The 15,455-nt window shown below is 50.3% G+C and overlaps 1 protein-coding gene across 14 annotated transcripts in view; it reads right to left on the reverse strand.

Moving 5' to 3' along the window:
* Positions 1-15,455, reverse strand: part of UBR4 (ubiquitin protein ligase E3 component n-recognin 4) — a 1,980,383-nt gene that overhangs the window by 687,618 nt on the left and 1,277,310 nt on the right. For 8 of the 14 annotated variants that reach the window (XM_085609055.1, XM_085609054.1, XM_085609052.1 and 5 more), the window contains one exon: positions 10,299-10,429. In XM_085609055.1, the coding sequence (XP_085465181.1) occupies positions 10,299-10,429 (131 nt within the window). The remainder of the gene's footprint in view (positions 1-10,298; positions 10,430-15,455) is intronic. The other 6 variants (XM_085609056.1, XM_085609053.1, XM_085609051.1 and 3 more) reach the window with 1 other exon arrangement.

Genomic DNA, 15,455 nt, shown 5'->3' on the forward strand with positions numbered 1-15,455 from the left:
CAGGCAATAGTGCTTAGCAAACGTGTGCAGCGAGGCCCACGTTGCTGCCTGACAAATTTCCTGCAGAGGGTCTCCACGTCCCAGGGCAGTAGTAGCCGCTGTGGCCCGAGTGGAATGGGCCCTCAGCCCCACAGGAGGTTCCTTCTGAGCCAAGGAATAACAGGCCTTAATGCACAAAACAACCCACCGAGAGATGGGCCGCTTGTGCACTACCCGCACCTTCTTAGCGCCCACGTAGCCAACGAAGAGTTGGTCGTCCACCCGGAACTGTTTCGTGCGGTACAGATAGGAGAGCGCACGTTTTAGGTCCAGACGGTGGAGCCTCTCTTCCTCTTTCGAGGGATGCGGAGGCGTAAAGAAGGTGGGCAATGTAACAGACTGGCCGATGTGAAAGGCAGTAACCACCTTAGGGAGAAAGGAAGGACGAGTCCTGAGAACAACCTTGTCCGGATGGACAGAGAGGAAAGGAGGTTTAGAAGAAAGAGCCTGGAGCTCACTCACTCTTCTGGGAGAGGTGATGGCAACCAGGAAAGCAGTCTTAAGAGTCAGAAGACGAAGAGGACAATTATGAAGTGGCTCAAAAGGAGCGCACATCAGATAGGTTAACACCAGGTTCAAGTCCCACTGAGGCATTACGAAAGGGACAGGAGGAAACATGTGAGTAATGCCTCTAAAGAATCTAGCAACAATAGGGGACTTGAAAAGAGAAGGCTGATCAGGAAGCCGTTAGAAGGCAGAAACAGCTGAAAGATATCCCTTGAGGGTGCCCAGAGCAGAGCCCTGCTGGACCAGGGAAAGAAGAAAGAGGAGAACCTCAGAAAGGGGGGCAGAAAGGGGATCCAAAGCCTTTGCTGTGCACCATGCCACAAATTTGTTCCGTACCATGCCACAAATTTGTTCCACCTGCAGGCGTATACCCATTTAGTGGAGGGACGCCTGGCTGCCAGAATGACATTACAGACTTCAGGAGGCAAGTCAAATGGCATCAACTGTCACCGCTCAATCTCCACGCATGGAGGTGGAGGCTGGACAGGTTCGGGTGGAGGACTGTTCCCTGCTGCTCCGACAGAAGGTCCTCCTGAAGAGGCAGTCAAATCGGGGGATCGATTGATAGACTGAGTAGCTCGGGATACCAGTATCTTCTTGCCCAATCCGGAGCCACAAGGATGACTTGGGCCCGGTCGCGCCTGATCTTATTCAGCACTTTGGGAAGAAGTGGTATAGGCGGAAAGGCGTACAACAGACCACAACTCCACAGGCGGCGAAAAGCGTCTCCAAGCGAGTGCCGCCTTGGAAATTCCAAAGCACAGAACTGATGACATTGCGCGTTCTCTTCGGTGGCGAATAGATCTAACCAAGGCTCTCCCCACTGCAGAAAGTGGCCTTGCACCACGTCTGAGTTCAGACGACATTCGTGATCCATCATGCACCGGCGGCTGAGTTTGTCTGCTCTGGCGTTCAGAGAGCCCGCTAGATGTTGAACCACCAGGGTGATGCCCTGATGTTCCAGCCATGTCCAGAGGCGCAGAGCCTCCTGACAAAGGGTCCACGACCCCACCCCGCCCTGTTTGTTGCAATACCACATGGCTGTGGTGTTGTCCGTGAACACCTGCACTACACTTCCCCGAACAGAGGGAAGGAATGCCTTCAGTGCAAGCCGGATCGCCGCAGCTCCAATAGGTTGATATGGAGCCGGGACTCCTCCGGGGGCGGCACCGAAGGAGTCGGAGTCGGCGCCGGCGGAGAGGTCGTAAGGTCGACCGGCATCAACCGGGATCCAGGCCTGGATCCCACGGGGGTCTGCGGCGTCAGGACCGAAGTCAATGACGGCGCCGGAGCCGCTGGCTCGCTAGGCCTCCCAGTCAGGCCTGCGGGGCCCAAAGGCGCGCAGACAGGCCTCGACGGCGGAGCCAGACACCTCATGGCCATGAGGAAGTCTCGGATCTCCGCCGGAGTCGCATCAGACCCAGGGACGGGAGGGTATGGGGCCGGACGCGACTCCTGCGGCTCCGACGGAGCCTCGCGGGTGGTGCCCGAACCCTCAGCAGAGTCATGCGACCGGCGAGGGGAGTCAGAAGAGCGATGTTGCATCTTCGACTTCTTCTTACTGTGCCTCGACTTACCGGAATGCGAGGAGTTCGACCCCGACATGCGGTGATGGCTGCGGCTTCCGAGACCGGTCACTCGACCTCCTCCTCGACCGGGATCTTGAGCGGCGCCCGCCTAGCCTTCGAGGTCAAGGCCCGGCAGTCGAGGCGCGACTCGGCATCATGGTCGGCCCCAAGTTAGTAGAGACACCAGCGGTGGTGATCCGTGACCGACATCAGGTGGTGACAGGCGTCGCACGGCTTGAATCCAGGCATCCCTACCGGCACCAGGAGTCTAGGTCGACTCGAAATGGGAACCAAAAGAGTTCAAAAAGTTTTGTCAAAAAGTGACTAAAAGGGTATGCTCTTCCCGGATCTGCACTTACTGGCGCTGAAAAAAGAACTGACGTCAGCACGCGAGGGCGGCATCTCAGTACTCCGACGTCATCCCGGCGATCACGACGCAGACAACGCCTAGCGGCGCGCAAAGGTATTGCTGACGAAAAATCTTTCCGGATCCAGCCCGACGCCTGGGGATATTCTAAGGTAAGGAATCTAACTAACGTGTTTCTTTACGATAGAAGCTTCATCCGGCGCTCCCGCCGGGACTTCGACTTCAACTGCTTGCACGCCTCACAATCAGTGGAGTCGTGGTGCTCCCCCAAACACCACATACAGATGGGGTGAGGATCCGTCGCCGTCATGAGGCGGCCACACGCCGAGCAAGTTTTAAAGCCCGAAGGCATTCACACACTCTTCCCACACACGCAGCTATAGCGTAAGGAAAAAGCCTAAACAGGCCCAGAGCACAAACCAGATCCATGTTGCTCGCGGAAAAGGAAAAAACTGATATAGGTGCGCCGGGGTGGGACTTATGTGACCTCGCTGACGTCACGTACGCGGATGACGCCTGGGTGGAGTCGCGTGATGCCATCCCACCGGCGCGCAGTGATGCTGGGCAAGAAAGTTTTCCGGATCCAGTCTCACACCTGGGGATAATTCTACGTGAAGGACTCTGCGGCTAGTAGTCTATCAGATACGGCACTTTAACTTCACCAACGAGAAATACTAGGACTCGATGCATGCAACGACAACTACCTCTCCAAGTTACAAGGAGAACAGGTCAGAGCGATGCGTACTTAAGTGAATTGCATAGTCTCAGAGAGGCGAGTGCTTCACATAGCATCTTGAGCCTTGGGTTGGAAGAACTAGAGCGGTTCAGCTTACGCAGTAAGGACGCCATCTTGGAGTTCCTTTTCCTCCATGCTTCTCTCCACAGATTCCCATTGTACCTGCTCTCCTGGTCGGGATGACCTCTAAGGCCTAATAAACATAGGGAACAACCATTGGTTTTGTGAGTCCTGACAGGGCAGACCGACATGGAATAATGTAATAGACCAAGTTTTTGTAACACCCTAGCATCTTCTTCTGTGTAAAGGTGTCTAGCATCTATGGACGTTTGCTTCTCGACCTTCAAAGGACACTAGCACACAGTTGTTACAATCTGATACAGAGACAGCAGAATCAAAAGACTCCAACATTCTCCGACTACTTTCATTAACAATAAGAACATCCTGGACTCAACAAATTATGGCTTCCGGAGTGAACACAGTACAGAGCTTGCACTGATCACTGCAACAGAAGAAATTAGGCACTCAGAAAATGGAAGCATGGCTGCCCTTATTCTACTGGATCTTTCGGCAGCGTTTGATATGTTAGATCACAGCCTCCTGATAAAGTGACTTCAAGAAAAAGGCATAGCAGGTGCAGCCATCTCACTTTTCAAATCTTTTCGGACAGATCACGAAAAATTTGTGGAAGTGGACAGCTGTAGGTCCCATGCGGGGTCCCACAGGGCTCATCTTTGGGCCCAACCCTTTTTAATGTGAATATTACCCCACTAGCCAAATTGATTAAATCGAACGGTTTTGTTATGGTATCTTACGCGGACGATACAAAGAACGTTGTCTCCATTTCCAAGAATGTTCTGGACACAGCCCACAACTCTCAGGCCTGTATGCAACATGTGTGCAGATGGATGTCAGAGAACTGCCTCAAGTTAAACTCTAATAATACTGAAGTTTTACTTTGTGGCAGAGATCAGTCCTTCTGGTCCACCAATTGGGGTGGCCTTTGGAATTGGGTTCCCTTCCCATTCCAACCACAAATGCAAAAAACTTGGGAGTTGTCTTTGACACATCCCTGTCTTTTTCCCATCGCGTGAAGGCACTCACAATCTACTTTTTACACATTGAAAATTGAGAAAAATGTTTCCTTTCATACCTCCAGAACTACAAAAAACAGAGGTCTCTGCACTTGTTTTGTCCAAATTGGACTACTGTAACGCCCTTCTGGTCGGTATAAACAAGGGACTCCTTGTTAAACCTCAGGTTCTTCAAAACTCTGCAGCTCGGCTGATCTTTGGCATTCCTAAATACTCTTCAGCCAAGTAGGCCCTTAACGCCCTACACTGCCTACCCGTAAAAAAACAGATCGATTTCAGGGCCCTATTAATTGTGTTTAAGGACCTGCATAAACATGGCTTGGATTATTTGATTAACCGTTTCCACTGGTGTGAGAAAGTGCCCCCTTTCTGCATGGTTACCCCCACTTTTTGCTGAATTCCTGATGTACTTTGACTGAGTGTGCCCTGGACTCCTGCCAATCAGGTACCCAGGGCCTATGTACGTTCCCTAAAACTGCATTGAAGCCTGCACCTGTGAGAAAGTGGCTCTGTATATACTGTTCCCAAATAGGTACAGTCCCCAGAGGTTTGGCAGAGGCTAAAGCTAGATATAACCTTACTCTCCTAATCACAGGTGAGCATTTTCGTTTTCGTTACTCGGTTGATTTTAGGTGAATATTTTAAGTTTTAGAAACTCCACACTTATAAGAAATTTCAGAAGAAACCAGTCAATGTTACCCTATGGAAGAAAATTGGGTTATCGGCTTTTGGGTAAGTACTTGACTGGCAGAGTTAAGGTTCTGGGCACAGACTCAGGGGTCTCCCAGGGTCAGGTAAGTACAGTTGTTACACCCTCAGTGGCACAGGGGCAGCCGGGTGCAGATTGAGTTAGGCCCAATGTTATCCTATGGAAGTCAGGGGGGCCTTGGTTGCTGGCTGCTGACTAGCAGGCCATGCTGCTGTGGGAGCTGGGCTCCTGGTCACTTGCTCAGGGCAAATAGGGAAGTAGGTAGGAGTAGAGGTTACACTGCCAGGGCCACTCGGGCGGCTGGGTGCAGGGTGCTTTTGAGCCTTCGGGCGCTCAATGGATTTCAATGGGAAAGCTCCTGGATGAACAAAGGCTGCAAGCTCGGGACGAAGATTCTTCAGGTACCACCACCACTTCGAGAGGTAAGTTGGGTAGTTGGAGGATAGGTAGGTACCCAGGAGTTGGGCACAGGGGGCCGTAGGTACCCAGGAGTTGGGCACAGGGGGCCACAGGGCCCCGGGTGCAGGGGTGCCTTTTGATGTCGGGAAATCTTACCCTCCGTTGATCGCGGTTGGGGGGGTACCTGGTTCTGAGGCTGCAGGCGTCGTCAGGAGCGTCGAGGTGAGTCCTTGGGTGCCGGATTCAGGGTCACAATCGCCGGGGGGACGTCCTCAGGGTCTTTGTTCACTCCGGCACAGGCCAGGCTTGGTGAGTGCAGAGTGTGCAGGGTTCGCGGTTCCGGGCTGATGCCAGGGGTTAGAAACTTGTTTTGAGCAGAGCCACTGCTCATGGGAGTCCCAGGTGCTCAGAGTCACAAGGTAGTCAGGTCCTCCGGGGTTTGTGAGGTTGCTGGCCGCAAGAGGTGCCGGGATTGAGCAGGAGCAGGAAGAGGGTCGACAGGCCGGTAGGGCTGGGGCCAAAGCAGTTGGTGTCTTCCTCTTCTTAGCAGCTGCCCGGCAGGTCTTCTTTCTTCTTGCTCTTCGTTGCTTTTTCAGAATCTGGAATCTAAGGAAGGAAGGTTCAGGGTGCCCCATAAATACTAGATTTAGGGGCGTTACAGGTAGGTGGTGGGTACACCCCCTATCCTGCCACTCTCCTGTTGGAGGGGGGCAGTAGCCTAGTCCTGATTGGGCAGGGCTTCCCATCTTCAAGATGGCGAGAGCGCGGAGATTTGCTTCACCTCGCCTCCCCACCCTGAGGGGTGGGGTTGGCAGAGGCTGGCCCACCCCCTGTCCTCCCTTGGGGTTTCCGGCCAGTCTTCCCGCCAGAGTGGGGGTTTAGAACCGGTAGGGGCCAGTTGCTGAGTACAGCAAGTGGCATGGAGAAGCTCACAAAGGCGGCATGCCTTTGAAGCTTCCCCTGCCCATCCTGGGGAAGGAGACCTAGCACCTCGCCCAGGATGTGCATTGTTGCAGGCCCAGGAGAGCAGGGGCTCTCCATCGTGGGGTCCAGCAACATGTCTGCTGTGTGGCAGCCTAGGCAGCCTCTCAGACCAGACGTGGATTGTAGGTTAGTTTTCAGGGGGCATCTCTAAGATGCCCTCTGTAGTGCTTTGTACATTAAATCCCACACTCGCATCAGTACAGGTTTAATGTGCTGAGAAGTTTGATACCAAACTTCTCAGTCTTCAGTGTTGCCATTATGGTGCTGTGGAGTTCGTGTTTGACGAGCTCTCAGCACCATATACTTTTACATGGCAGCACTGCACTTAGTGACCAGGAATGGACCTGGGTACTGTAGGGACACAGGGCTCATGCTCCTGTGCCCACACCACTGGCATAGGACACCCAGCTAGAGGGGTGGCTGATGTATGCCAGGGCAACGTAGGTATGGCACACAGGGATGTGTGCCATGTCAACTCTTTGTTTTGTCTTGTACCCAGACACTCAGCCTGCAAGGGCAGTGTGTTTGTGTTAGGGTACAGGGCCTCTAAGGGTGGCACAATAAGTGCTGCAGCCCTTAGAGGCCTTCCCTGGCCACAAGGCCCTGGGTACCATTTACCAGGGGCTGACATGTGGCCAGGGTTTGCCATTTTAGGAAAGGAACATATGCCCGGGGCACCTGATTGGCAGGAGTCCAGGGCACACTCAGTCCAAGTACATTCAGCAATTCAGCAAAAAGTGGGGGCACACCATGCAAGAAAGATGGCACTTTCTCACATCACCCAATTGGCATCTCTGGCCACAGGTCAGCCCCTGGTAAATGGTACAACAGGTACCCAGGGCACTGTGACCAGAGAAGGCCTTTAAGGGCTTCAGCACTTATTGTGCCACCCTTAGAGGTCCTGTACCCTGACACTCAAACACTGCCTTTGCAGGCTGAGTGTCTTGGTGCAGAAGAAAGTCACATCCCTGTCAGCCATTCCTACAACCCACTGCCCTGGCATAGATCAGTCAACCCTCTAGTTGGGTGCACTATACCAGTGGTGAGGGTACAGGTGCATGAACCCTGTACCCCTACAGTGTCTAGGTCCTTTCTTAGACATTGTAAGTGCAGTGCTGCCATTAAGAGTATATGGTGCTGGGAGCTCGTCAAACACGAACTCCACAGCACCATAATGGCTACACTGAAAACAAGGAAGTTTGGTATCAAACTTCTCAGCACATTAAACCCACACTGATGCCAGTGTGGGATTTAATGAAAAATGCACACTGAGGGCATCTTAGAGATGCCCCCTGAAAACGAACCCACCTCTAGTGTCCAGGCTGAGTAGCTGCTTTCAGCTGCCACCATCAGACATGTTTCTGGACCCTTGGGGCGAGAGCCTGCTGCTCTCTGGGGCCTGAAACAATGCACATCCTGGGACGAGGTGCCAAGCCTCCTCCCCAGGATGGGCAGGGTTCACGAAGGGGAAGCTTCAAAGGCTTGCCGCCTTTGTGAGTTTCCCCAGGCCACTTGCTGCTCTCAGCAACTGGTCCCCACTGGTTCTGACCCTGAATTTGGGCGGGAGAACCGGCGGGAAAAACATGTGAGGAAGAGCACAAAGACTTTGTCTCCCATGAACACCGGATTTGTTCACCTGCAACTTCTGGCTCCGGCCAGACACCGCGAATCCGCCCCACTCTGCACCCGCCGTCCACGGCCTGAGTGGGGAAACCACGAGGAGATCACTCCAGCGATCCCGAGCAGAGATCCGGTGACCCCTGACCTGCCTCAAGCCTCCCGCTGACGCCTGCAGCTTAAATCCATAAGGCCTCCCTAACCGTGACCGGGAGCTGGTAAGATCCGACCCCAAAAGGCACCCCTGCACCAGACGTCCCACGGCCTTGTGTGCCCAAACCAACGGTGCTTAACCAACCCCTAACTTCCCAACTTACCTCTCGAAGTGGTGGTCGCACCCAGAAGACCTTCATCTCCTTGCCTGCAGCGCTTTTGCAAACCAGAGGTTCTCCATTGAAACCAACAGGGCGCCCGACGTCGAAACAGCACCCTGCATCCGCCCGCCCTAGTGCCGCTGAGGGTGCACCTTTGGTGCTACTTGTTTCCCCATTTGTCCCGAGCTAAAGTCCAGGAGCTTTGCTCGCACAACCCAGTGGCCTGCTTGCCAGCAGCCACCAACCAGAGGCCCCCTGTCCCCCATTGGATAACATTGGGCCTCAGCACTCTGCACCCGGCCTCCCTAGTGCCGCTGAGGGTTTAACAAGAGTGCATCCTTGACCCTGGGGGAACCTTTGTTGTAACCCCAGAAGCTCAACTCCAAAGAAGACTGATTACTTACCTGGTAACCGTTAACTTCATTTCTCTTCATAGGAATCCATTGACTGTTTCTCTCTGAAAAATTTTTAAGTGTGGAGTTGATTTGTATGGAAACTAGAAAAACAACAATTGTGCAAAACGGATTTTACTTACCTTTTCTCTGGGAAATGTCCCATCTAGGCATATCACAGGGAGTAGAAAAAGTAATCTAAAAAGTAATCTCAAAAGTAACTTACCTGTAATTTTCATTGCAAAGTCGATACAAAGTATATGTACAGCATTTCACTACCAGTAATTCAAACTGCAACCATTTCAAAGTACATTTACAATTGCATTTCAAACTGTATAGTTACTGCAAAGTATGTATCAACTTACCTGTGCCAGGCCTGCTTGGTTCTAGAAAATAAAATATCTTAAAGAATATTTTTATACAAAACCAACTGGTCTGAAGTTCAGTCTTTTGAGTGTGTGAAATCATTTGCTGATTGAGTGGGTACAACAAATGCTTAACACCGTCCTCTGATACTGCCTTACTGCTCGACCACACTACCACAAATAGAGAGTAAGGTTCTATCTAAACTTTACCTCTGCCTACCTTTGGGGTTCCAGTGGACTCTGTGCACACTATACCTCACTTTGGTATAGTATATACAGAGCCATCCAGAAACCTTCAGTCCTCATCACACAAGCTTGTTGAGGTGGTCAAACCCAGACTCTCGAACTGGGGTGGCAAAACTTTTTAAGCATGACGACCAGACTGTGGAATTGTCTGCCTATTAAGCTTTAAAACTCTCCAGACCTGCTTTCTTTAAGGAAAGGTCTAAGGCCTGGTTATTTACCTTATAGTTTTTTTATATTCAGATCCCGAGCCTCTCAACTAAAACTCAGTGATATCATGTGTTTGGATGCCAAGCACCTAGACGCTTTAGAGTATTAGTCGCGCTACACAAATAAAGAAAGAAAGACAGAAAAGAACTGATGTCAGCGCATTGGGGTGGCACCTGTATAGGCTCTGTGCACGTAACTGCCAGCACAGAAGACTACGCCATGTAGAGCCGAACGACCCACATACAGGACTGCAAGGGTATTTATCACAAAAAATTCCAGATCTAACTGACTTCTAGAGATAATTTTAAGGAAAAGAATCTGAGACTAGAAGTCTATCAGATAAAGGGGTGTTAAGTAACACAGAACAAAGGGGTGGTAAATAATGCATCACATTGTGTGGCATTCGTATCTACTTAATTTTACACTGCAGCAACAAAGGGGTGCAAGTGCAGAAAAAAGCACAGGTGTCGAACAACTCTTGAAATTCAATTGTTTCAATGCAAAATGTTATTTACCAACAAGAAGTAATAGGACAGCAAAGAACCACCATTGTATTACTACTGCCATTTCTGTCCTCCAAGATATAGACTGGGGGGGAACATATGCAATGTTGCACTTAACATTAAAGAAGCCCATATGTACAGACTTCTAGTAATATTATGTGAACAAAGGGAGGTAGATGGGAAACACTCTGGAAATGGATGCCACTGCACCCTTCAAAGCCAAACCACCCCACAACTCTGCAGAGACTCACCACCATCTCAAAGTCTCCGTGATCCACCTCATTGTGCTCTTGGCTTTCTGTGCGTCCATGACCGCCATTTGAGATCCCAGAAGTTTGCACCTTGTCATCAGCATCCTCGTCGTCTTCATCGTCCTTGTCTCCTGGGTCAAAACACATCAGGTCACGCATATTGACAGTAATGAAAATAATAAGTGTGGATCCTAACCTCTACCCAGAATGGGGTTAGATCCATTTATAAAGTAGTTTACAAGGGAATCTTGGAGCTGGGCACCCAAACCTGTTATTTATGGACTCACCTTATCATAACCCTGTACTCAACTATGGCCCGAAGAGACTTGCATTGTATATAATAATTTTCCATGTCGCTTTTCCAGTATCACAATTGAGTACAGGAAAGTTGTATTGTCTGCATAAAACAAAACATTGTTTTTGACAATTTCTAATCAGGGGGGCACTCAAAGGAAAGCCCAAATGCAGGCAGAGCAAAAGTGACTCAATTCATAAATGTTTGTTCGATTCTTTTTAATTTGGCCAAACAGTGGGCCCAAAATTGGAAGGGCATGAACTCCCCAGGCACCTTACAGGAATTATCATTTGATTTGATAAATGTTGGCCGTCAGACTGATGTGGACACCTTGAAGGCATCCATATCAGTGTCTTTGTATATTGTGAATCACTGACCTCACTTCTCTCATCGTCCTCTATTTCTTTGTACTAATTCTCTTTCTGCTCTATTCCTTATAATATTGTTGAAGTTTCTAGAGGCGTCCCCTTGTTAATATTACAAGGAACACAGAAGTGGACTGGCATGGAGAGCTAGATGAAGATGAGAAAAGTGATGCGGTGGCACTAGAAACTTGTGATTTATTTTAAAAAAAAAGATGAATTCTTGATTGCATGCTATATCTACGAACAGATTTGCTTTTAATGATATATATTGTTTAAAGTTGTCATTTCTTCAGCCAACTTTAACCACAGAATATTATCTAGTACCTAATTGTCACAATATGAGAACCACACTATGGACTGACACTATATAATACAGATCTATCCACAGACTGTATGGAGTATTGTTTAGGTGGTTTCTTTAACTGGTCATGAAGAATGCCACCGATCCTTCGGGACCACTAAAGACAAAAAGCATATAATCCTTTCAGGAGTCCAGGGTCAATTATCTCCAGCAAATCCTTATGTGTTTAAGCTTAATATAAAATCTGGCAGCTAATAATTTTTTTTAAATTTATTTATTGATTTTCAAAAATAAAGCAAAATAAGGCGATGAAAATACACTGTTTGCAGACAATTCCAGGGAGTCATCAATCACGTTAATGCACAAAAAGATATAATCAAGATAACCAAAGGCATCAAAGATATAAATAGAGACAAGTGTAGAACACCCAGATCAGTGAGCAGAATTTGGAAAAACAGAAGTATGAAAAACAAGAGCAGGGCAATGTTTCAAGGAGAGGCAATAACAGGGCCTTGGGGTGGGGAGTCTGGATCTAATGTGCGGAGCTAACAACGCAGGGGCACCCAGATATCTTAAGGATGGGTAGAGGGAGGTTGCAAGTCTGTGTAATCTTGGCTAACAATCACAGAATTGCATGCTTTCGAGTCAGGTGTGAGGAGAGGGAGCCACCGTGCCGCCCTAGTAGAGCGCTATCTCTCGTTTAGCCAAGAGGAACCACACAGAAACAAAGTGGCGCAGGAAGCGTGGTATGTCTTTGGTGTATCTTATAAGTGCAAGAAGAGGGTCCAGGGATAGCCGAATGTCAGCAATTACAGAGACGTGCACATCACATGGCAGGTCCAAGCTAGATGTGCAAAGTCACCGCCGGGGACATGGCAGTTGAAACATGTATCACATCTAGTAGGGTCATATTTGACAATATCCGAGGACGAAAGATAAATGCTATAGATAAATTTAAAATGCAATAATTTGTGCCTGTGATTGCACGAAATACTCTTGATTTGTGAACAGCAATATGCCCATATTTAATCCGTGAGGGGGATGCCCAGCTCCTCAGCCCACACCTCTTAAATCCTGGCGGTGGCATCAGGTTTGAGTGAGATCAAAGTGTGATCTAGTCCTGAGAGTAAGCGAGCTCCATTCTCATTAGCTAGTGTCAAGGGGGGAAATCTTCGAGAAGGTGGGGAGCAGAGAATTTAATGTATTATGGAGTCTCCAAATAATGAAATGGTCCAGGAATGGTAAATCGTGTTGGGGAGGATCCACAGTTGGCTGTACAACTTGACTGCCCGGGAATAAATCCCCCAGGGTAAAGAGGTTATGATGGCAGAACACTCATAGAAGCTTTTCTCTGGCCAGAAGGAGCAAGGGATTATCAGTAAGGGGGAGAGCAGGGGAATAGAAAGGGCCCCCACCTAGTAGTTGCCGCAATCTATGCCTGAACCAACAAGTGGTGGACACTGGATATCCGTGGCATCTAATGAGATGTCCTTCGGCAGGATTAAGGTGTGCGGGAGATCACCCAGCTGGGACCACTCTGGTCTCAAGTAGGGAATGCGATCATCCGGATGATACCATCAATAGGAGTACTGGCATTGAGAGACTAGCTAGTACAAGTAGAGGTCAAGGACTCCGCGTCTTCTGCGCTCATAAGGGAGAGTGAGAGTGCCCAAACGGACGCCTGGGTGACCACCAGCCAACATGAGGCTAAGGAGGAAACAATGCAGTGAGAGGAAAAACGCCTGAGGTAGTGGGATAGGTATGTTAAAAAATAAATATTAAAAAAAGAGGGAGTATGACCATTTTTATGATGGATACAAGTTACTACTTGTGTAACGATATATCTGTAAGAGACATTAGTTAGTGATAGATAGTCCGGACCGGACTCTCAAGGCAGTAATGCTTGATAAACGTGTGCAGCGAGGCCCACGCAGCTGCATGACAAATGTCCTGCAAGGGAACACCGCGTCACAAGGCAGTAGTGGCTGCAGTTGCCCTGCTCAAATGGTCACGCAGCCCCATAGGAGGCTCCTTCTAGGCCAAGGAGTAACATGCTTTGATGCACAAAACAACCCACCGGGAAATGGTTTGTTTGTGCACAGCCCGACCTTTCTTGGCACCCACGTAACCAACAAAAGAGTTAATTATCGACGTGGAACTGTCGTGTACGCTGCAGATGGAAAGCAAGCGCACGTTTTGGGTCCAGACGGTGGAGCCTCTCCTCTTCCCTGGAAGGATGCAGAAGCGGAAAGAAGGTGGGCAAAGTGATGGCCTGCCTGATGTGAAAGGGCGTAACAACCTTTGACAAGAAAGAAGAACGTGTCCTTAAAACCACCTTGTCTGGATGAACAGAAAGGAAAGGAGGTTTGGAAGAAAGAGCCTGGAGCTCACTCACTCTTCTGGCAGAGGTGATAGCAACCAGGAAAGCAGTCTGGAGAGTAAGAAGAAGCAAAGGACAGTTATGAAGAGGCTCAAAGAGAGCACACATCAGAAAAATCAAGACAAGATTCAAGTCCCACTGAGGTATTATAAAAGGCATGGGGGAAACGTGTGTGTAATGCCTTTGAGGAAACGGTTAACAACCGGGGACTTCAAAAGAGAAGGCTGATCAGGATGGCGGAAACGGCAGAAAGATAACCTTTGATAGTGCCCAGAGCAGAGCCCTGCTGGGCAAAAGACAGAAGAAACCGAAGAACCTCAGAAAGAGGAGCCGAAAGGGGGTCTACAGCTTTCACTGTGCACCATCCAACAAATCTGTTCCATCGGCAGGCGTATACCATTTTAGTGGAGGGACGCCTGGCTGCCAGAATGACATCACAGACTTCGGAAGGAAGATCGAAAGGTGTCAACTGTCGCCGCTCAATCTCCATGCATGGAGGTGGAGGCTGGACAGGCTCGGGTGGAGGACCGTCCCCTGCTGCTGCCACAGTAGATCCTCCTGAAGAGGCAGACGGATCAGGGGATCGATGCTCATACGGAGTAGCTCGGGATACCATACTCTTCGAGTCCAGTCCGGAGCCACAAGAATGACTTGGGCCCGGTCGCGCCTGATCTTTAGCACTCTGGGCAGAAGTGGTATAGGCGGAAAGGCGTACAACAGTCCCCAACTCCACTCGCGATGAAAAGCGTCTCCGAGTGAGTGCCACCTTGGAAATTCCAACGTGCAGAACTGATGACATTGCGAGTTCTCTCCGGTGGCTAATAGATCTAACCAAGGATCTCTCCACTGTTGAAAGAGACCTTGCGCCATGTCTGAGTGCAGACGCCATTCGTGATCCATCATGCACCGGCGGCTGAGTTCGTCCACCCTGGCGTTCAGAGAACCTGCCAGGTGTTGAATCCCCAAGGTAATGCCGTGATGTTCCAGCCATGTCCAGAGGCGCAGAGCCTCCTGACATAGGGTCCACGACCCCACCCCGCCCTGTTTGTTGCAATACCACATGGCAGTGGTGTTGTCCGTGAACACCTGCACTACACTTCCCCGGACAGAGGGAAGGAATGCCTTCGGTGCAAGCCGGATCGCCTGCAGCTCCAGGAGGTTGATATGGAGCCGGGACTCGACCAGAGACCTCTGATCTCCGCCTCTCCCAGGTGCCCACTCCATCCCAGGAGGGACGCATCCGTCACCATTGTGTGCTCCGGTTGGGGAAGGGAGAGGGATCTGCCACTGACCCAATCGCGGTCCATGAGCCACCACTGCAACTGTCGTGCAGCACCCTCCGAGATTTGGATGTGACCGGACTGGTCGCCCTGATGCTGAACCCACTGGAACTTCAGGTCCCACTGCAGAGCCCGCATATGCCATCTGGCATGTGTCACCAGCAGGATGCAGGAGGCCAGCAGGCCCAGCATTCGGAGGGTCATCCTGACCGAAACCCGGGATAGAAGCTTAAAGATCGGAATCCTAGCCTGAATATCCCGGACTCGCTGCTCGGGAGGATAAACCCGAAACAACGTCGAATCCAGAACCGCCCCGATGAAAGGGAGCTTCTGAGAGGGGCTCAGGTGCGACTTTGGCACATTGATGGAGAACCCCAGCAAATGCAGGAGTTCGACCGTAGTCTGGAGGTGGGAGACGACAGCCTGGGGCGAGCCCGCCCTCAACAGCCAGTCGTCTAGGTAGCGGAAGACTGACTTTCGTGAACACCCGAGGGGCACTGGCAAGGCCGAAGGGGAGCACGGCAAACTGAAAATGC

Source organism: Triturus cristatus, chromosome 1_2 (assembly GCF_964204655.1).
Source record: "Triturus cristatus chromosome 1_2, aTriCri1.1, whole genome shotgun sequence".
NCBI lineage: Eukaryota > Metazoa > Chordata > Amphibia > Caudata > Salamandridae > Triturus > Triturus cristatus.